This window comes from Phaethon aethereus (genome assembly GCF_964289735.1).
Source record: "Phaethon aethereus genome assembly, chromosome: 12".
Classification (NCBI taxonomy): domain Eukaryota; kingdom Metazoa; phylum Chordata; class Aves; order Phaethontiformes; family Phaethontidae; genus Phaethon; species Phaethon aethereus.
In genome coordinates this window covers 14,360,212-14,383,599 of record NC_138588.1, presented here as the reverse complement: position 1 = coordinate 14,383,599, position 23,388 = coordinate 14,360,212, and the positions used below count along the sequence as shown (strand labels likewise).

The 23,388-nt window shown below is 35.4% G+C and overlaps 1 protein-coding gene across 1 annotated transcript in view; it reads left to right on the top strand.

The window, feature by feature from the left end:
- WDR72 (WD repeat domain 72) overlaps positions 1-23,388 on the top strand; it is a gene marked incomplete at both ends in the record, with an annotated part of 113,392 nt that overhangs the window by 53,660 nt on the left and 36,344 nt on the right. Inside the window, 4 exons of the mRNA XM_082005251.1 lie at positions 2,123-2,940; positions 7,908-7,999; positions 10,977-11,059; positions 18,269-18,380. Of these exons, the coding sequence (XP_081861377.1) occupies positions 2,123-2,940; positions 7,908-7,999; positions 10,977-11,059; positions 18,269-18,380 (1,105 nt within the window). The remainder of the gene's footprint in view (positions 1-2,122; positions 2,941-7,907; positions 8,000-10,976; positions 11,060-18,268; positions 18,381-23,388) is intronic.

The following is a 23,388-nucleotide window of genomic DNA, read 5'->3' as shown; positions in this document are numbered from 1 at the left end:
TTTTGCTTTAAAAGAAGTATTGTTTCAGACTTTATTTTATGTTTTAAAATGCAGCTTAAAAACTAAAATTGAGGAAGAAAATAGGTTTTATCTAAACATTAAGATGATAACTTTAAAATTTGAGTATTTGTCATTAACTATCACTGGTAGCTTTATTATTGCACACTCTTTGTTGGGTGATATGTAGGTTTAATCCTTTTATAGTAAAAAATCAGAGTAAGGAAGCAGCAAAAGAGGATGATATTCTACTGTGCCCCCACTAGTAAGTTGTAGTAAGTAACTAGTTTTTCTGCTTTCTGAGGCCTGCAGAAGCTCTGTTGTAAAAATTCTGTCATGCTGGGAATACCCAGGCACAGAAAGTTGTGTGTGGAAAAGGGCAGCAGGAATGTGAAACATTTTTCTTCTGAATTTGCAGATGTGTAAGGCGTGAAATCCACTCTTGTAAGTGGATCTTGATTGGAATATGGGATCTGAGGTAACTTGCTGTGTTACCAGAAATTAGCTGACGCAGAAGGCCAAGACCGAGCATCTCTCATGAAGTGTTCATGGGAAACTGGAAGTGGGGGGAAAACCAAGTATGGAATGTTTTCCATATATGGAAGTATCCCAAGGGCTACAGGACAGATTTTAGAACTTCCCTCTCTTGACTCGTTCATCCTTAGCATCTTATTCCAGCGTGCGTGTATGCTCCATTCATGTGGGTTTATATTGAATATTTTTCTTCTTTCCTTCTTTCCACAAGTTCTACTTGCAGAGTATCTAAACTATAAACTATTTGTCCTAATAGAGAAGACCTTATCTTAATCTTCTCAAATATTGTATTCTTTCTGTATGCTTAGACTACATTCTGTCTAATATTCTCATGTTCAAGACAGATTGTTTTTCATGGGAATTTGTGTGCATAAGTTCTTCTGTGATATCTGTATAAGGAGCTGATTTTTAATGTGTCCAAAGACATCCCCTCCTCAGGAGTTTGTCACAGCATAAGATCTACCCTATGCCAAGGACCCTGGCAAGATAAAAATTAATTCTAAAAGATGTAAATGTTTGTTCTTAGTGATGATTTATCATTTAAGTAGTGAAACTACAAGAATAAAATGGAGTTAAATTTTTTTTTAAGGTGATATTGAACATTTCCTCATGTTGTTCAGCTGACACTGTATTACAGTTCATCGTCGTTAGGTTACCATTACCATGGTTTAATGGTCACAGTTAAATGTCAGTCTAAAGTTGTGAGTAACTGTAGCTGTTCTCAAATCTTCATTTCTGCCACATTTTAGGAGGATTCATAAACTATTTGGGTATTTTTTAACAGCAGTAACCAGACATGTGTGTTTATACCAGCATGCTTACCACATTAGTATGTGGAACCGAAATGATGCTCTGCAAATCCGTTGCCATAAATGGCCTTTAAAGCAGGTGAAAAATGGGGGAGTTTTAGAAAGATCCAAGTTGGAAATACAGTGGCACAAGGTGAAGGCAGATGTTGACAAACATTGTAGTAGCTCTGTAGCCTTTTTCTTTTAATTATTTTAATCTAAGGTAATTAATTTTATAACTGGAGATCTGGTTACATAAGTTTGTTATGGTTGCTGATAAAGTATGTGTGACAACTCAGAATTAAGTAACTTGAAGATAGTGTTGCATGTTTTGAAATGGCAAAAAGGATAGTCTTTATCTCAGACATATTTCAGATTGCTACAAGGCATACAGATTCTCAAGTTTTGAGAGAATTTTGCAACATCAAAGAATGTGTTTCCCTAGCTTTGTTTTTGAAAAAAAGCTGTATTCTTTAAAACTTTCCTAAAAGCCTCTCAGATTTATGTGAGACCTAGCAGAAGAAATAGCAGCCTAGAGTTTTGACAAAGATGTATGCAATTTACAGCATGGCTGTATAATTGAAGATGTTAGGGAGCCTGTATTATAGTTTTTATATACATGTGTCTCTGTGTATTTTAAGCTATTTAGAAGAAAATACTTTTTCCTTGGTAAGAAGTGAATAAGTGTAATTAAGTTAATGGAGTTAAAAGATTTGATCTATTCCATATGCAATTCTATACCAATATCTTGAAAATTACAATACTATGGATTTGTGTTTGAACACTTAATATTTTTTTTTCAGTTAACTGATACCAGCTGCATCCAACAACCCTTTACTATTTTACCAGTTAAGACAAAATGGAGCAATGCAAACTTTCATATTCTTCTATTTGATCTGGAAAAACTTGAACTTCTGCTGTCATCTCAACTCAATGGATTAAAGTCATCAAATTCGTTCCGCAACTATGACACTCCAGAAAGAGCCAAAAGTACTACTGAGAAAAGGGCACTAACATTAAAAAGAAATATAACTGCTGGCTCCGTATCTCCAGTGGAATGGCAAGTAGAAACTGTTTGTTCAGACCATGTCTGTAGGGATAACAATGCAGCTAGGCCTGTGGAAGACAGCGGTGGCATGAAAAGACAGAAAAAAATGAAGAGTTCAAGAAAGATCAGAATGCAGCCATTGGGAAACTTTGATGTGAACATCACCACTGATACAGCTAAACTGCTTTTGTCATGTCTCTTGCCATGGGGTGTAGATAAAGAAATAGACAATCTTTGTGTTAGACACTTGGATATCTTGAGGCTTCAGTGTCCTGTTTCTTTTGGACTTGTGTCAAATGAAAACCACCTTTCACTAATGTTGCCAGGATGGAAATGTACTGGTTGTTGTGTACTAGAAGAACATGCAGTAATCAACTTGTTTTCAAGCAGAGTGCTTGATTTATCAAACAAGTACATTGCTGCAACTGAAGGACAAACTGGAAAGAAGGATGGACCCGAGAATAATGTTTATGGAACAAAGGGATTGGAAACAGTATTCTTCTTATTTAGCAGAATAGCTTTAATCAACAGGATAATTAACATACCTTCAGCAGTTACAGGTGAAATTGAAAGGTAAGAACCTTTTCATTACGAGTCTTTTCTTCCTTTATAGTGGTGAAAAAGTGTAAAATGGAAAACACGGAGTTTTGCAATAGAGTTTACATTCTTTAGAGGTTTTTTATAGGTTCTTTAGAGTTTTTTTATAGGATGTCCTTTGAACAAAAGGAGATCAAGGTGAAGTTAAGTATCTTTATATTTTTCTATTTAGCAGATGAGAAAACAGATGCAAGAAATTTTTTTTCAACAGAACAAGAACTTGAATTATCCAGCTTCACACCCTGTTTTTCCAGACATCACGCTTTGCCTCACAGCTCGAACTAAGTAGAATAATGAAGTCTCTTCAGGCACATTGAGACGTGCATTAGCACATTTGTGCTGTTTTAACTTCCACTCTCTGTAAGCAATATACTTCCTTTACCATGAAACCCTGGACTCCACAGATAAATAAAACATGAGAGACAAGAACAGTCTGTCCTAGTTACACTATCCAAAGTACACCCCATCCTGCCCCCCAGTAATAATGGCAGCTACTGGGAATGAATGCCTCATCAGCCCTTAAGTTGTGAGAACCATCCCAAATAACATTTATGTTACTCAAAACCAATTTATTGACGAAATGCTTTTTCAGCATTAAAGGAAAAATAGCATGCTCGACATCATTTGACCAAGCCAAATAGAGCATACTAATCAGGTAATGGATATTGTCTACAGACTTCTGTTGTTCAGGAAACCTAGGTTGGTCTGTATTTAGCATTTTAGGGACAATTAACTTCAGTGTTGGTGATGCTATGGTCCAGAAGCAAGAAGGGGGTCGAAAATGATTGATCCTGATGCTGCAAATATCTGTGCATCTTCGACAAAGTTCTAGGCATTCAGCATTATCTCAAGAGATATGTACCATCCCACATGTAGAACTCTCATTTCTCAGCTACTTTTACTGCTAATCACATTGCCTACCGGTCATATTCAACATAAGCTCTTACATGAAAGGTTATTTCCAGGACTCCAGCTTGAACATGAATTCCTTTCCATGCAAGAAAGGCCTTTATGTTTGCATTGTGTCTTACAGTATTCTGTTGGAAAGACATTGTATTTGAAATTAGTCATCATACCAGAATGAAACATTTTTCCCAGACATAAACATCCTGGCTTTGGAACATATCTCCCATAAAATTATAAGTATTAAAGTTATTGCAAGAAAAAATACACTATAGGTGAAGTTTTGTACAAAACAGAGGAAAATAAATAAATGCTATGAATTTTAGTTACAAAAAGATAACGAATTTTATTCAAAGACTGAAAAGTTTTATTTGGGATTTTAACATGGTTTGGTTTGGACTGCCTCTTTTTCCAGAGATGAATAGTATACCTATTTATAGCTGTATTGTAGCGAAGATTTAGTTTGGTTGTGATACTTCAATATGAGCTGTTGCCTCCTAATGGCCTCAACTGGATAAGAGCATTTGAGTTGTAGCCATTCAATTATTTTCTTGGATTTTTTTTTTTTTTGTTGGTTTTGGTGTTTTGGGTTTTTTATGTCTTCCCCCCCCCCCCCCCCCCCCCCCGCCCCGAACTCTGTATTTTCCTCTTGAGTTCCTAAGCAGCAACTGCAAGTGCCACGGGTCTGTACAGAGACAGCACACAATTTTCTTTCTAGGCTGTACTTGCCCACTCTTGCCTTCTTTTGAGGCTGTACCTTCTTTTATTCTTTATCTCTCACACATTCAGAAAATAGACAAGTAGCCACAATTTTTCTGTGTTACCGAAGAATAAAGTGTTCTTTCTTAAGGAACTTGAACAGAACTAGACTGAATTTGCTGCATTTTTATCAACATAGACCTCAGAGGTTTGAAAGTCACCTGGGCATTTTCCTCTTTGCTGCTGGTGACAGGAAATTTTTTTCTCATTGTGACTCTATCCCATAATAGCACAGAGTTCATCTTTTCTCCTACCTTCCAAGAACTGTTTCAGAACTTCACGTCAGTCATAATTCACTTATTTTTTTCCCCCAGAAATAAAGATAAGAGCAGGTGAGATACGTAAAGGTTTTTGTACTGTTTCCTAACCTCTATAAAACTGCAAATGATGTCCCATTGCAGTCAAGAAGCATAATTTTCACATAGAATCAAAGTTGTGTGGGTTAAACCTATGAGACAATGTTGCTGTGTCAGCATTAGTGGGAGAAGTGAATTGGAGCCCCGGGGAAAAACTTCATGCTTCAGACACTTACTGAAAAACAAAAACAAACCACCAAACCTCACAAAAAACTGATTCCGTACACAATGTGCTTTCATGTGATAATGTTATCTTTGTTTCTGAGTATTAAAGGCATAGTTTTGCTATCTGAAATTGCTATCTGAATGTATCTATACTTTCTGTATTGCCTCAAAACTGGTTATGTGTATGTTAAGTTATCTCCGTCACTCCATCTAGGGTAGAAGCCCCTTTCCTGTAAAGTTCCCTTTCCCTCTTCACTCTTCCCCTCCCAGTAATAAGCATAGCATGAACAGGACTTGGCTTATTTCTTATGATCTTAGGATTCAGCCTTCATTTCACCTCCTCTTGCAAATAGTTGGGATCTGAATGAACTATTGTAATCTGTGTTTATTCATTCATTAAATCTTTTTATGATTTACACTTATTCATCATTTACTCTGTATTCAGGGTTGGAATGAGTTTTCTTTGTTATGATGGGTTGTTAGAATAATGTACTACTTTCAAAATTTTAATTAGGTAAAAACTAAGCAAATGCTATTTTGTCCAGTTTACCTTCTAAAAATACCACAATATTTAACCACACTTGTTTGAGCAGTTGGTTTAGCTAAAACTACAGAATGCTCAAGGGAAAACCTACATACTGAATTCTAATTTGCTACAGCATTTGCAGGAGTTAGTACGACAGCCTTCACAGCTTGTAAGGGTCCTGGTCTTCTAAGTATTACTGCAGTACAAACAACTCTTACTAATTCAGTTACTAATATGAGAGATAAAATGCCTAATGATCTTCTTTCAGTAGCTTATCTGTCAGCAGAGCTATGAATGTTTCTCTATCCTGTGAAAGTTTACTTCCTATTAGCACACTGGTACAAACCCTGAAGCTTTTAAACTTTTTAAATTAAAAACAGGAGAAAGAATATCTGAACAGATTATCCAGTGGCTAGGACACTTGCTCAATGTGTATTCATCTGATATTCATAGTTCCACCTACTTTGATGCTGTATGAATGGATTTGTATACTTATACCTTGTAAGGCAGCACTGCATCTAGCTACTGGTTTAGCAATAATTTTGAGATTCTAGCTTTCTTCTGTTAATGCTGGCCCACTTCGCATGTAGCAATGAAATATTCATTGGGCTGTAAGGATAATTATTTTAGTGTCAGCCAACTGATCTAGAGAATGCGATAAAGTTTAAATCCCTGTTCTTTGGCATATCCAATTATTTTGCTGTTACAGGATAGTGAAGGGAATTTCTTTTGTTAAATAAAACACACACATACACACACTTTTAATATGGAGAGTCAGAACTGGAAAAATGCATTTGGTCAATTCCTAGACTATTGAGTATTCTTGGATGAGTCCGATATTCTCATTTTGAGCAGAAATTCTGTCTTTGTCAGCATGTATATATACGTGTCTGCTTAAACCATGGGTTTGACAGATCATCATTCCCCAATGGAAAACATTTGATTGAAAAACTCCTGACTATTCGCTATCATAAGTTTTCAGCTCACGTTTTGGATCAGTAAGTTTCAGGTTTCTGTATTTCTGTGAACTATTAGATATTTGATTGGATAAATGAAATTTGTGGAAAGTGAAAATAGTGAACAGTTAATGACATGCTTTAAGCACATGTTATCAGACCAGTACTAATCTGTTTTGTTGGTTTTTTTTTAATTTTTAAAAAACAGTATTTTTTAGCATAATTTTAACATTTCACAAAAAAAATGTTCATAATTAAAAAAAGAATAAAGTATGAAAACCATGGCTTTGGAAAACTTTAGACCCGAGTCTATAAGCTGTTGTTCATAAATGTGTTTGTGTATCTGTTGATGTTTTGTAACTTGACCTAGCCTGTGAAAATAAAGGAACCTGCAGTAAAATGTGTCAGACTATAAAAGTGGGATAGAAACAGGAAGAAATGAGTAAGAATAGATCTTCAAAGACTTTTTCGCTTGCCTTTTGAGATTTGTATCTGTAACTTAAAGAACTTAAAGCTATCAAGCTGAAAGCTTTCAGAGTTGTTTAGTATTGCAAAGCTTTTGAAATATTGTGACTTACTGTTGATTGTAGTGAGTGTGAAAGATGATATCTGTTATTTGTAAATGACACCTAAATATAATTTAAGCAGGGTCACTATAGCACTGTATTTTTTAAAAAAATAGTTTAAAATAGTGCAAGGGTTTGGAGAGGTTTTTCACTTCCTTCCCCCTCCATCCACATCCATGTCGTCTTCAAGGGTTAGGTTGCTGAGTTACCAAAGTACGGAACAGCAGTAGATACACGCAGTAGTATCCTAAATTGTAGCCATCTACTGAAATGCCAAGTATTGTAGTAATGTTCAATGTTATTTAACACTGTGAAAAAATGGAAACCTATAAAATAAAGCTGCTAGTTTCCATTGAACTATTTTTCCTACGTCATAGAAAAAAACAGCACAAGTCCTATGTGAAAATGGTAGTTTGATTTAGTTATTCACATATGGCACAGTTTCTTTAATACAACATAGAAGTTAACTATAGTAAGTTTTGAGCTAAATGTACAGTTCTTGCATGTGGATGGTACTTTTCAGTATTTGTGTATATGTGAATGTTTCAATACCAAGTTGTGGGCAAAAGAATGCAAGTGACTTTTGAGGCGAAACTGAACTGTGGTTGATAGTAATTGATAGCAGAGTACCTACCTTAAAAAAACCTGCCTTAAGACATAAGACTTTTGTAAATATGTTCAAGTTTTGTTTAATAGTTTCATATTATTTTAGTCCACAGAAATTAGAATCTGTGCATGACAAATGGCGAAATACAGAAGCAGTAACAGCTTCATTCCCCAGTTTTTATGGAGAGTTACCGAGTGGTAAGTATAAGGAAGAATGGCAATATTAGCTTTATAGTGTTATTTTTTGCAGCTTTTTGTTGCTAAAATACATTGTTTAACTTCAATAGTGAAAAAAAAATATATTCTTTAGCCTCGAGCAGGTCCCGTTTGCAAATACAGAAACTGGATTATTCTGTTTTGGTGTTTTTTCTGTGAATATCACAAAAGCATGTAAACAAAATGTTGACTGTGAAGTAATACTGGAATTGAAGATTTTTTTTTTCTGTTATGGCAAAACATTCGGCTGAGTTTCTAAAGATGTTTTACTAGCAATCTGAAAAACAGAAATGTAATAAGACAAACACTGTCATTTCCCCTGTCCCTCATCTTCCTCATCACCATTGTGTGCCCCACCCAATGATGTATACACCCCTTCAAGCCAACTGTTGCCCTAGTAGTACAAGAGTTATCTTGAATGTTCAATAATGCCCTTAGACTTTTGTCTTAGTGTGGCATAAATTAATCTCTTTACAGTAATGTCCCACAGGCAGTTGTTCACCAGTCTTGGCTTTGCAAGCCAGTATAAGTTTATTTTTACACTATGCAACTAACCAAAGAATGTTTAAATAAAAACATAAACAGAATATGGATATTTGTCAGTGTATATTACCTAACAAATATAGTGTTCCTGTTTTAGATTGAGACCTATCTAGACTGATAACACAAATTCTTTGAAGTCAAATCTTGACAGTCGGCTATGTGAATAAGCCTTAATATCCCTGTCTAAAATAAATTTTTAGTGTACCTTTCCTTCTCTGATTCTAATATGTGCCATTACTGTAGAAGTTGTGATGATAGCAGAAATGGTTGTTGGAAGAAAGACATGGAACATGAAGTGAAGTGACAATAGAAAATAAGTAGATGAAAGGCATGGAAATGGTGTAAAGATGGCTAAAATGTTTGTGGACATAAAAACAGCTTTACTGAGTGACCTAAAACTTCTAAGGTAATGTAACTCATATCCCCTATCTCCTAGTTCGCATAATTGTTTGGATTTGCAAATTAAAATCTTAAGAGACTTGCACATCTCACAGACATTTTAGGAATGACCCGTTCCTTTAGCTTCAAGGACACACTGGACAGCAGAATAGGCAACATTAAATCTTGATTCTGCTGATGTTTCTGGACTTTCTGTACACATTTGTGTGTGTGCAAGAGATGGGAACAAAACCAAATTAAAACAGGAGTCTTTAATGCTTTTTTGCGTACTTGGACACGAAACTGAAGTACTGCATCAGAGGACAAGGCTAGATGATAGGTACCATACTGGCTGTACTATTCTTGATCAATGGGACACTTGCTGAAAGACTCTTTTGTGTTTAGTCCACAGTAGCCTCAGGTTAGCTCTTGAGTGAGTAAGAAGGATAAATGTCATTAATTCAAATCAGCATTGCTTGAGTCTTGCCTCACATCCATGATTTTGGGGAGCTGGTTCTGTCCCACAGGATTTCTGCACAGGGGGTACTCAACTGCAAACTCAGTAGGTTTGTATGAAAGAAATTAGTTGTAAATTGAGGGGGAAGGTTTGAAATAATAACATTGAGCTTTGACACACCAAAGTTTGCAAAATGGCAGAAAAAAAGAAAAAAGTGAAATTTGTCCCCATCCTGAAATCACATACAATTCAAATTAAAATGTGAGGAGGAGAGGTTTGCCTTTGTATGATCAGTTCTGGCGCTTTCATTTTGTCGTCCCTTTTTAAATTTCAGTATTAGCCTTTACATTTTGTATTACGGTACATGCCATGTCAGCTATGAGAGATAGGGGATAAAATATTTGTTCTTACCCTGTCTTTCTGTAAAGTGAGATTTAAATGCTCTAGTTTTCTTTTTTTCCTCTTTCCTTTTTCTTTATTATTATTTTGATCATACCTGCATGTTTGTACATATGTTTAGATATTATATTAAGTACTGACATAGTTAAATTTATACAGTCATTTACTGAATAGCGTACTGCTCCTATTCAGACTATGCTAGTATACTCTACTAAATTTACAATATGCAGGTACTTACATGATTTTTTTGAACTTCAGTCTTTGCTGCAGTAATCCCACATTTAAGCGAATGACTATGCATTGTGTGATCAGGATGCTTGTGAACTTTGGTGTTACTGAAACACAGTTGCTACTTACATCTTCAGAAGAGGAAATTTAATTGTTTGGTACTGGTGATAAGAGATTCTTGTGTGGATTCAATGGATTGTATAACGAATTTCCCCAATTTGTGTGTCTGGCAACAAACATTGTAGTAAAGTGCTGAGATGTCGCATTTGTCTACTGAAGTCCAAATGAGGAAAAAGTGGAATAAACCAGCATAGCTGCCAGTTCATACTGCCTTGCTTTGGAAATAATCTGAAAAATCAGGATGGGTAGTAATAAAACTCACATGGAAATCTGTGTATATATAACATCTTTCTTAACTGCAAGCATAACTGGTGAGCCCCTGGCTATGTGGCAGCTTGATCACACGCCATTATTGTTGCCCTGTAGCAGAAAAGTAAAATGGGCAGAACTGTAACTATACAAAATGTTATTGAATGTATTTTTGCATAGACTGCGTTACTGGTTTAAAGGTAAAGAAACACATATTCCAATAGTTCTAGAATTTATGTAGTAAAAGCCATAGTTAAGTAATCCAAATTGGAAAGTATTCTCAATATCTTTAGAAAATTATGATGAAAACTTATTCTTTGGGATATCAGATCTTTGTTTAAAAATACAAAAAGAAGGGGGAAAAAAAAAAGACTAATCTGATTTAGGATAAGAATAAATGTTCAAACAATATATTGTTTGAACACTTTGTGTTTATTGCATCAGATGAAAGCATATTCTAAGAAATTACTTTTTCAGATCTTTTCAGGTGTACGCTGAGGTGAAAAATTTAAAAAGGTAAATATATTTTTATTTGTGTACTTCTATGCATATTGTCAGTTCATAAATTATGTATGTGTTTTCCAGGTAAAAGTAGATATCGTTCCCTGGACTTCTGGAGTGCTTCATTGCTGAAACTTGCTTGTTGTTGGAGTGACCAATCTATAAAGGTAGAAAAGAGCCTGTGTCAGTTGTTGCAATGTAATCCTTAAGTAACATCAGCTGTAATTTGGTATTTGGAATCTGAAATGCGACATAATTGTTACAGGTTATGGTGAAATTATTACATAAATCATGCCATTCAGATCTATGGAAAGCACATTATTTCAGTTGAAGTATGCTACTCATGAAACTATTTTGCTTTAACGTACATGTTTAGGTATGGGAAAGTAACTGTCCTACTAGTCTTTAATCCAGGTGGACTTGTTCATAGCATGTATTTAAAAAAAATAAAAATTAGTTGCCAGTTCCCTAATAACCAGATGTAACTTACATTACAAATGCCATTTCATGTTTCAGGAAAATAAAGGCCAAAATAAGGGCAGTGTCATATACCAATGTATTATTATAGAAGAAGTAGAAAATGCCTTTTAGAGGGATAAATAATTAATTCCAAATCCTTCCTTACTAGAACACTCTTAAGAATGACTTAGAAAAGTAAGTTATGGGTTCCTGGGTCAGATGAAGCTCATGCCTGTTGTTAGTGAGGAATCTGATGTCTTGAGAGATAAATTACTGTTTCGTGAGAGTTGACAGGTAACTGTGAAATAGTCTGAACAGTGAAATCCAGAGACTATTTTTTTATTTTGGAAATATGCATTTAAATAAAGTTGTGTGGTTGCTTCAGTGAGTTAATGTTCAGGAATACGAAACTCAAGGCAGTATACTATGACCACAAGGGATTTTACTCCAGAAAGGGAAATGCCTGTTACAGGTTTATTTTATCGTGTTACTTTTAAAATTGAATGCAACTCTGTGCTGCATTTCAAGTGCAAAGAATATTTTACAGAGCTGAGGTGTGAAGGGGTATTGCAGTCATAGTGCCCTGTTCTATTAGACAGACAGTAATGGTTTCTGCAAATACTCGCATTCAGTCGAATTCGGCATTTTATCTTGAGCTTGTCAGTTGTTTATTATGTCCCTGCTGTCTGCACATCTTATTATTTCAGCTTTCTTCTCCACTCACAAACTGTCTCGCTTTCTCTTACAGTAAGACTTTTTCCTTTTTTGAATGCTTTTAATTAAAAAGTTGAATACAGACCTGTTTCAATAGGTCTGTTTCAATAGGCAATTGTCATGTGAAATCCATATAATCTCTTGCTGACATTATCAGACACTGAAAGTCTTTATAGAGTAGAGTTGTATGGCCATGAAACTTGTATTTGTAGCATAGCCGATTATGTGTGATATATGTATTCATATTTTTCCAATGAATTTAGTGACTGATCAGTTTATACAATGATAATGGTCTTATCTACCACAGGAGGTGAGTGTGCAGGAAGATAAGGCTTGGAATAAGCTGCCTCACACTTTTCTCGTCTGAAAAGACTTGAAATTTAAGACACTGAAATTGTCAAGTACTGCAAATACCGTGCTATCAATGCTTCTCAAATTTTAGCATTATTCAGACACAGCTTTGTAGTTGCAATAAGCTTTGTTAACCTGCTTTGTAGTGCAGATTTTGGGTTGTTTGCAGCCAAAATTATGCAAAATTTTAACATTCAAAATAATTTGTGATGTTGGTAATAGGTGTGTGTATTCAGCAACCTATGATTTATACAAAATTATAGTTTTTGTTGATAGTAGGGTAGCTTTGTTAAGCCTCTTTTTATACAAACACAGATTTATGGCCAACTTAATTCTGAGCAGCCTGATTAAGCACTTATGTACATTTACCCAAAACATCACTAGTTACCTTGCTTTTAAAAACTTCTGTTACCTTCAGTAGTGGTTACTTACAGCCATGACCCAAAGGACTTGCCATTTATTGATTCCTCATCTCCTTACAGTACTGTAACAGATTCTGTGCAAACAAGAAACCTGCTGCAAATGATTGATCAGGGGTCAGGCTACTGACTTGTTGACGTTGAAGGGCTGAGAGGGATCTTTTTCTGTCTTAAATTTTAAAAATGTGTTTGTTTTTTAAGTATTTTTCTAGGGTTTTTTTCCCCAGATGATTTTAAAGAAAAGGTCATCATCATGCATTTTGCTGTTCTTTCAGATAAAATATAGATTGTTGTTGCCACACTCCCATCCTGCCCAGAAATCACTTAAGTGTGCTCATCTACTCAGATATTTAAAAAAAAAAAAAGCTTGCCCTGAAATATTTCATATGAGGAAACACTGGTTGCATTTCTGTCCTTAATTATCCTTACTCTATATGAGAAACAACGTGTTCTTCAGTTGTATCTGTGATAGGTATTTGGGTATATTATAATTTTTTTTCTATTACTATATTATTGCAGCTCTATGGAACCTTTTTGGCTGAAAAGATGAAGATTAAAATAAAATTTTAAAAAAATTTATCAGAATAGTCAAACTGTGGTGCAATCAAAATGTTTTGCCTGTTGTTGGCTCTAGTAGATATAAGGATATTTTTTGTTCCACCAGAAGGATTTTGTTTGATAATTATTTCCTTGCTCTTCCTAGCTCCTTCCTTTTAGTCTTCAAATGGCAGATGTTGAAGCCTTCTCCCTATACGTGTATTCTGGTACTTCAAGAGGAAGAATATAGTAGGAAGTAATTTGCTTCCTTTTTTCCTGCTCTAAGATCTTTTTAACTCTCACTGAGTGAAGTTAGTTCTTGTTAGGTTGACTTTCCTGAAGTCTCAAGTCCTTTATCTCTTCACAAAATGGTTATAGACCAAGTAAGTTTCCTTCTACAATGTCTTATTCCCTGAGCTGGACAACATTTGTAAAACAGAGTAAATGACCCTGTCTCTGTACCTGCCCTCCTGTTTTCAATGCTAATCTCAGTGAAGAAATGCAATACTAAGCGTGGCAGGGAGCTTTGCATGAAATTTTAATAGGTCAGTAGTTCCACTAACAAAATATTCGCTGTACAGTCTTAACATCTAAGGTCAAAAATTTTAGTTATATGACAACACATGGTCAGTCTGTCATACTCACAGGGTGCCCATCAGTCTATGTGGCTTCTGCAGTTTGCTTTTTTGTTATGTACGGCAGCATCAGGGCTCTGTGGTGTGACATACCAGTATAGAAATAACTGAGCTTTATCAGATTCATTACTAATGCCTCTGTGATCAGTAGGAGTGATACATCTGTTCCTCCTAGTTTTGAGCTACCTGACATGAGTCAGCTCTAACCTTGAAATGGTCCTGTTGTGTAGTCCCAACTAAGAAGACCTTGTTAGAACTTGGATGTATTAATTCAAGAGCATCATCAGAAATACAGTTTATACAGCTCCAACATACAACATTTAGGTCCTGATTTGGAAGTCCTCTACTGACATCCTGATGTTGCACTGTTCCTTTTCCGTGTAAGAAAATTTGTATCCTCTATTATCAGCTAGCTACTTAGCACAGTCTCCCTTTAGGAAAACTGTTGATACCATATTTAGATCTCTGACATAATCATCTGCGTGAGTACTGTATTTGCTTTAGCCTCCCTCTTTCATCAGTGGAAAAAGATAGACAGTGTGGAGGGATTGCTGAGGTTTTTAGGAGGAATGAATCATCTCGGGACTTTCTCATCTCTTTCTATTGATTCTTGCAGCGTACCCGTTGCTTTTTTTTTTTCCACTTCAGTTACTTCATTTCCATTGATCTCTAAAATAAGGTGGGATGAATCTGAGATACATTACAAAGGAATTTACTTTCGAAGCAGAGACCACGTCATGTTAAGGCCATTGCAGAGAGTACTACTGATAAGCTAGTACCTTCTTTACTGATGCCCAAATTTACAGTAATTTCTCTAGCAAGCTCTGAATGCATTTGTTTTTACAGCATTTGACCCTACCTGAAGCCATTTGACTTCAGTATCAGTGTCTAGACAACTCCTCTGATAGTTGCTATCCAGAATTAGAGGTAAGCAGACTGGTTAATACAAGTCTGATGTTTTGATCTGTGGGTTTTTTTCTCCCTGGTGTGACTGTGTGTCGTGGTTTAAACCCAGCTGGCAACTAAGCCCCACACAGCTGCTCGCGCACTCCCCCTGTGGTGGGATGGGGGAGAGAATCAGAAGTGTAAAATTGAAAAAACTTGTGGGTTGAGATAAAGACAGTTTAATAGGTAAAGCAAAAACTGTGCCCAGTAAAGCAAAACAAGGAATTAATTCACCACTTCCCATGAGCAGACAGGTGTTCAGCCATCTCCAGGGCTCCGTTGTGCATAATGGTTACTCGGGAAGACAAATGACATCAGTCTGAATGTTGCCCCCGTCCTTCTCCCAGCTTTTTCTGCTGAGCATGATGTCATATCGTGGGGGATAGCACTTGCTACAGTTTTTTATTTTGTTTTAAGATGTTAGAGGAAATTACATGTTACAAATGCTGCCTGGCTGGCATACACAGCAATGGTACAGGTAATGAATATCTGATCCAGATTAGTGACAGGTTCTTAGCAGATCAGAACACCATGAGAAACACATAATCAGCTGACCCTCTGGTCAGCAGATATCAGCTGTGTCCCCTCCCAGCTTCTTGTGCAACCCCAGCCTACTCGCTGGTGGGATGGTGTGAGAAGCAGAAGAGGCCTTGACTCTGTCTAAGCTCTGCTCAGCAGTAATTAAAACACCCCTGTATTATCAACACTGTTTTCAGCACAAATCAAAAACATAGCCCCATACTAGCTACTATGAAGAAAATTAACTCTGTCCCAGACAAAACCGGCACACTGTTGTGTGTGGGGGCATCCGAGAGTCAGTGTCTGCAAGGTTCAGCCCTGTACCTGAGCAATAACCAGAAGTGATGTTGATTGACTCTTCTCCATAGACCTGCTCATTATGAAGAGAATAGTAATCCTTGGAAGTAACTGATAAAGTGTAGAAAGAAAGCTAGAATAACTTAATATAGATGTAACGGTACAGCTTGCTTCAACTTTTGTTCACTTTTCTTTTTGAACTGTTCTCTAGTATTGCTGCTGCAGAGTCATACAATTACCTTTCACTCCTCAATATCTATACTTATAGTTGGCCATATGCTATTTATACTTTCTCAGGCATGGAAGCATAATTTCTGTCGTATTTCATAATCCCAACTAAAAAGCAGCTAGTATTTACAACAGTAGTTACAATTATGAGGGAAAGAAACCAAACACATATAGTAGTAGCCAAAAAGATAGCCAATGTGTATGTAATGTAGAAGGATGTTAAAGGTAAAGTGGAAACTATCAGAGGAAATTAAAGGTGCTCATGTAGATTTCTTTGTGTTAGAAACAGGCAAAGTTTCTGGAGATTTTTAAACTTGGTGATAATGATAGATGAGGTGATAGATGACATATATGAATTCTTGGGGAAGATGCCATGAGAGGACAAAACTACATATGTGAAACCACACTGAGCACTGTGGAAATGCAGATTAAGTAAAGTGATAGACAGGTAGCATGCGGAGACGTACAGGTGCCTCTACGATATGTTGTGGCACTTGCTACAGTTTTTTATTTTGTTTTAAGATGTTAGAAGAAATTACATGTTACAAATGCTGCCTGGCTGGCATACACAGCAATGGTACAGGTAACGAATATCTGATCCAGATTAGTGACAGGTTCTTAGCAGATCAGAACACCATGAGAAACACATAATGTGTGCAATTCCTTTGTGTACCTCAAAGAATTTTATTTGGTCAAAAATTTTTCCAGGACAATGACAACATGTCTGTGTTTCCTTCTCTTTTTTAATTATTCTAGATATATTGTAAGAATCTGCTGCGAAGTCAGGATCTGTAATCCCCAAAGCTCAGGGTTGTATGGATGTGAGGAATTGGAAACTGCCTTGAGTTTCCCCTGTAAAATAAAGTGCTATTATAACAAGATGAAGGTTTGTGCTATGGCAAAACACATAGGACTGGGTTCACTTGCTGTGAACTTTCGCACTGTGGACCTGACTATGGTATACTTGACTACAATAAAGGATTTTGTCACAAAGGACACTTACAGCCTTAGTTTTGCTTAACAATTTGAATTTACAAGGGCAGCTAGAAATGTGATTGAGGACAGCCCACAAATTCACTGTACTTGATTAACGAGATGAAACTGTCTCTCTTCTAGGCGGTTTCAGGAAGCCTGCATATCAACTTAAATTCATATTAAATTTAAATAATTTTAATGGATTGCTTATAATATATCATATAAACATAACATGTTTATAATATAAACATATTTAACTTAAAAATTTCATATTCAATTTAAATTCATATTAAGTTGAGTTGGAGTACACTGTCCCGGAAACTTTAGATATTCTCTGTCTTTCAGGAAAATTCTTGTACTTGAGAATGAATAACTTCCTAAGCGGGAAAAATTGTATTTCTTTTCTGAAGGAAATACCAAGTGAAGAGAAGGTATGCATGCTGCCATTGTGCACCATGCTGAAATTTAGACTGAGTAAGGATTGCAAAAGTTTGGGTCCATTGTGTAAGGTCTTCGTGTGTTTTATAAACATCTTAGGTCTTCAAACTTTCTCAGTTTTCCTGGGGCTTCTCTGCTAAAGTAAGAGAAGGAAAGTAATAACTCTGTCATGCAGTCTCCATGCTGCATTGTCTTAACACCCATATGTGGTGCCTCAGCTATTGCAAGTGCCATTTATAGGCTGCTCATAATTCGAGCAGATATTCCTTTTGGATAAAAGGAGTTTGAAGAATGGTATTTCTCTTTGCGTTAGACAAAAAATACAGTATTACCATATTTGAGCTAGAGGAATAGAGGATAATCACTAATAACAAGACATTCTTTAAGCTTTTCAGAGAGACACTAGACACCAAAAATTCTAGAAAAGTCAAAAATACAAGGTCCTTATTCAGTCTATGAAGCATTTTTGCACACATAATAGAAAAAAATGTACGTATTTCTTACTAGCTGTTATCACTGTGCTTTACTAATGTATATTGTTATGACCTCTTGAAATCAAGGATGCAGTAGGTGACTGATTCTAGTTTTGAGATTAAAGAAAATGAATGTTTAATTAGTGTGAAGCAGCGTTGATTCACAACTTGCACCATTTTATTGCTCCCCAGTTAACATTTATTTTGCAATACATGTGTAGAAACACATGATTATCACTGTCTGAACAATTATTGTTGTGTTGACTTTCTAATGACATTCACTGGAACAGTCTTAAATTTTTGTAGTAGTTACTTAAATTTGTCAAATGCTTAGGTAAATAATTAAAGTACTGATATCATCCAATAATAATTTGCATTTATGACAGATTATTGAGGCAATGCAAGCAGTGCTGCTTGCAGAAGTTCAAAGGACTGTGAATACCTTGAGAAAGACTGCAATCTGCGGAGAGCCATTGGCCATAGTAGAGAATGGAAATGGTAAGTTGTGGACACTGCCAAAGACAGAGGAGAGGAATTTGCAATACAATAAAAATGTTTCTTTGCCATGTAGGTGGAGAATTTATTGGTATATTTTTTTAGAAGAACTTTCTTTAGTACTCAGAACAAGTTAGGAGTATGAGTTCGTAATACATTATTTCTATGTGAGACAAGCCAAATGGCCTATTTCTAACCTTATCAGGGTATGAGTTTTTTCATATGATTGTCAAGGAGTTAAAGGACTTCCACAGTCTCTCATCATCTCTGAATATTAAAGAACAGGAGGTAAAGTTTCTTTGGTTTGTATGATAGTTTTGGTATTGTAAATACATTCGCAAATAAAGCAAGCAGTGTGTTTGAAATAGTAAATCATATTGAAAAGAAGTTTTACAAATTTATCTTTTCAATGAAATCAGACTTTTTACAGTACTAAAAATTGCTTAAATTTTATAACTTCATAATGTAATACAGAAATTTTTTCTTTTAGAAATAACTTGCCTACAAGGAGATATCAAATATATTTTACAATTAGATCATTTCATTTTACAAGAAGCTTACTCTTTGCAACTTTACAATGGTGCTAACGTTTATGGTAAAAAAGATTGAACCTAAATTTATGTTATGAAGTTACACTCTTTTTTTTTTTTTTTTTTAAGCCCATTAGCTGAGTCTTAACTTTGTGACCTAAATTTTATATCCAATCTTATTAGCAAGTCTTCTCTTGGGAAACTAATTTATAATCTCATTGAGTGTGTGTGTCTGTCATGAAAATTTCTTACCAATCTCCTTGTTCCAGGATGCTAAAAACGATCAGTGATACTTGCTTCAGACCATGAAACAAAATGGTTTCTCTCTAATTTGGACTGTTGGAATATCGTGAAATTCAAACACTTTGACTAGTTGTCATATAGGAATTTATGCTTTGCTTATGCTGAAGATTGCTTTGAATCACTTTATTTTTATGTGGCTTGGGAGAAGATGCATTGTAACTAAAACACCCCCAGCTGTAAAGTTCATATATGGATTTTATTTCACATTTCCTGAATTTTCAAGGTGTATTTCAATGTGGTATTTTGACGTGGGTTACAACAAAAGTGGAACTAACTGGAAGTTTCATATGCAGATAGCTGCAAACACCAGATGTGTTTTGGTCTTCGGGTTTGTTTCAAAACCTTATACTCTAGATGAAAAAGCAATTGTTATGTAAAGAGTGCTGGAATGATTATAAGAGTTTAGTAGTCAATTGTTTAATTAAGTATTAAGGCTCACACACGTTTTGAATTCAGGGGAGTTATATCAGAGATTTGGTTGTTTGTATATCTAGTAAAATATTTTTACCATCATTTTGTTCTTAACCCTCTTATTTAAAGAATATTCAACAAACAACTAGAAAATTGCTTTGCTAGGATGAGCACAGTATACATATGTATTTATACTGGCTAGAACTTTTTTCATACTTCGTGATCTGAACTACATAAATATATCCTGTAAAGCAGAGTGGATTTTTTGAGATGATGGTGTTTATCAATCTAACATATTCCGGAATAGGCTGAAAACATACAGGAAGGCTGGGAAAGAGATGTTACACTATGAGTATTTAATATATTAGCTTTCTTTTTGTTCTCATTTCCATTCATGGTTTAGCGTGTTGCATTATTTATCACAGTATGTAAATAGCCCAAATATTCTTGTTTTGATTTGTATGGTTTTCTAATAGGCACTGCCAAACTCGATGGGTTTATTCAGAATTGAATAATTTTTTTGTGATTTCTAATATGTTAAGGAGTAAACCTATCTGTGGCATGTAATGATATGCAGAAATTATTAAAAATCCATCCAGGGGTAAGTCCATGACCAGTGTAATTACTAAGACAAGTAATTATGTCTGATTTTAGTCATACATCTGATAGGTATGTCATCTTATATCTTATTAAATACTCTGTATTTATGGGTTATACAGTAGCTGTCATCTTGTGTGACATCAAGGTAAAGGTTAAATATTGTTTCAGTTTTTTAAGTCATAATTCAAGACTGGGATCGTGCAATTCTACACAAAGTAAAAGTATCTGAATCTTGGCTGCCATCATCATTGTATTTATTGCATTTTTGTTGAATTGGAATTAATAATTTGCTCTGGAGATGCTTAACCTTGTTAAACTCAACGAATTTCCACTGAAGTCAATAATGTTTTCTTTAAAACAGAACTTTCAGGATTTGACTTTCAGTTTCTATTATTTTTAAAGTTCATAGTATATTATATAGTAATATCTTCAGAATGCTCCTTAGTCCTTAGGAAGCTCTTGCATCCATACGTCATGGTTAAGGATGATAGCATTTAGGCAACAGCTTCACTTGCTGAATAATTTAAAATGCATATTTTTCTCTGTGGTTCCATACTGACAGAATTGTTTGTTAATTGAATTAAAAATAAATTAAAAAAAAACAAGCTCATAAAATATTTTTCCAGAAACAAAGATAAGGAATTAAAAAAGCATGCCAGAGGAAGGGTTAACAGTGTTCTGTCCTAGTGCATTCTCCCATTGTTGCTAAAACGAAATACAAATGCAAACAGTTGCAATTTCTTTGTTGGTGTCAAATATAATAATTTTGGACCTGTTCCAAACATATTGATGGCAATCTTGCCATTGATTTCTGCAAGCTTTGCCTCAGTTCTTCAGAGGCTGAGGTTTTCCCTAATTTTTTTGACATTCATCATGATTTGGAAAAAGTACATTGCACTTTATCCCTTCTTGCCTTTTTCCTAACTGCTGATAATCTCAGGTTAATAGTACTGTTTAACAGGTTGTCAGTGTGGTATTTTTTTCCACTGCCATGTGAGTCAGAGGCAGCAATTTTAAAATCTTAAGAATCTACTTATCCATTGTTACTTGCATAAACTAAGAACCACCTAGTTTGCTGGTGTTCATTCATTTTTCATTTGTAGTATTTGATCTTAGGACGTACGTACCTAGTCCATACCCAGCCATGTGCAAAGCTTCTTTGATCGGAGGAAAAATGGTGGTAATACCACTGTTCTCATTCCATAGCCCAGTGATTGTATACAGGAAATTGCATAGTCCCTCCTGTAGTTGATTTGAATCCCTATCTTCCTCAACAGTAATTCATTGCTTATCTGCAAGGCATTCTGCAGTGAGTTCTCTCCAAGTCAGCTACAGAAATTGTTTCACTTTTCATAGAAATATCAAAATATTTGCAAGGATTAGAGTTAGAAATGAGATTCCCTAACCTCCAGGTGTATGTTGTGTGTAGGACTGTGATCTCCTTCTAGCTACTGCACAGAAGCAGTTTCATATGTCCCATCCTTGGATGCCTATTTCTTCTAATGCACAGGAAGACAATCAGATAGTTTCAGACTATCTCATCTGAAACAGCATTATAGTATATGAGTTCTCCTGGAATTGTGTGCCTCAATTTTTTGTAAAATGTGAAGAACTGGATTTATTTACCTTTTAAGAAAATTGTGAGGATAAATGTTTAAGATGTTCATGCTCAGATATTATATTGAGGCACTGATGTATGTTATATTCCAGGAATGCCAAAAACTGGAAAAGTGAAAGGAAAGCATAAAGTACAGGCTTTATTCTTAAATATGGGTTATTAGTTTAACTGCCTTTAGATTTTTGAAAAACTTAACTGTGAAAAATCGCACCACTAAGGCTACCTTGCAATAAATTCTGACTTGCACTTTAAAATTCCTAGTTTAGGAAACTGCTAATGATTCAAGCTTTTAAGTATATTTGAAAACTATTAGCTATAACCTCATCTTCTGTATGTGGTTTTGGAGCTCTTTAAACTATTCAATGAAATAAATTGCTTCTTGCAGGAAAAAAGCTTCTGCTGATAAATACCAGAGTGAAATTAATGGTGGCAATTGAATTCCATAGGTTAGTGTGAAGAATTGTCAAAGACTTATCTAGAATATAACAATATGTTTCGTTAAAAGAAGGAATCCGTTCAGTAATGGTAAATCAATGAAAGGCGGGCTATAACAGCTTCTGTTCACTAGAAGCGTGTAGTGACCTGCAGCAGAGGGTTTCAAACACTTCTGTTGTCTGAGTTCCAGAAATCTGTCTGGTTGCAGACAACTTTATGTCAACTCTTAGGAGGTCATTCTGTGACAGTGTCTTTCTGCATAGCAAATGAATCTTCTTGCCTGCATGCAAAGTCTTAATGTTTTGTCAAGTGCAGATAAGGAGAAGGGTTGTTCTGTCTCTGATATTTTCTTTCATATTGTCATCTTGTTATGACTTGCTGCCTTTTCATATCAGTCCAAATATACATTCTGACTCTGTATTTTAACAAACAAAAAAGACCCGAAAGACAACCCTGGCTCTGAGCATTAGTCTATTTGTACCATTGATATGACAAAGATTACACAGGATTTCACTGAAAACTTGTCCGTGGTTGCCTGATTGCTGGGGAAATAACTTTTAGGGGTGTAAAATGCATTGTTTCACTTATTTACTGTAACGACATCAATGTAATTTGTAGTGGTTGTGTTCTAGTGAAATAGTACCTGCCCAGAAAACTTGAACAATGTCTGAAGAATCAATTTCTGACTTAACGTTTTACATTCAGATAAATACACATCTGTCCTCATATTCTTATATTTCCCTTACTGTGCTAGTTTCGAGTTTGGATTTGGACTTGTGACATATGTAATGTATTCAATATTTGCAACTGTTTGCCTTGCTGTGGCTGGGTTCCATATTCATCATGAATCAAATAATCAAGCAAAATCTGGAAAAAAGTGTCCAGACTAAATATGCTGGAGTCCTAGAAATGCACATGACCAAAAAATCAAAGCTGTCAGTGCAGCTCTTGGGAAATAACCTCTTTTCTCATGTGGATTGACTAGTACAATGAGGGGTTAAGTTAGTTGTAGAAAGGGGAGGAACGCATGGGAGGATTTCTGATAAACAAAAGAAGAAAAGGCTAAAGAGAAGAGGAGAATGGGAGAAAAAGGAACTGGAGGTAAAAAAAAAAC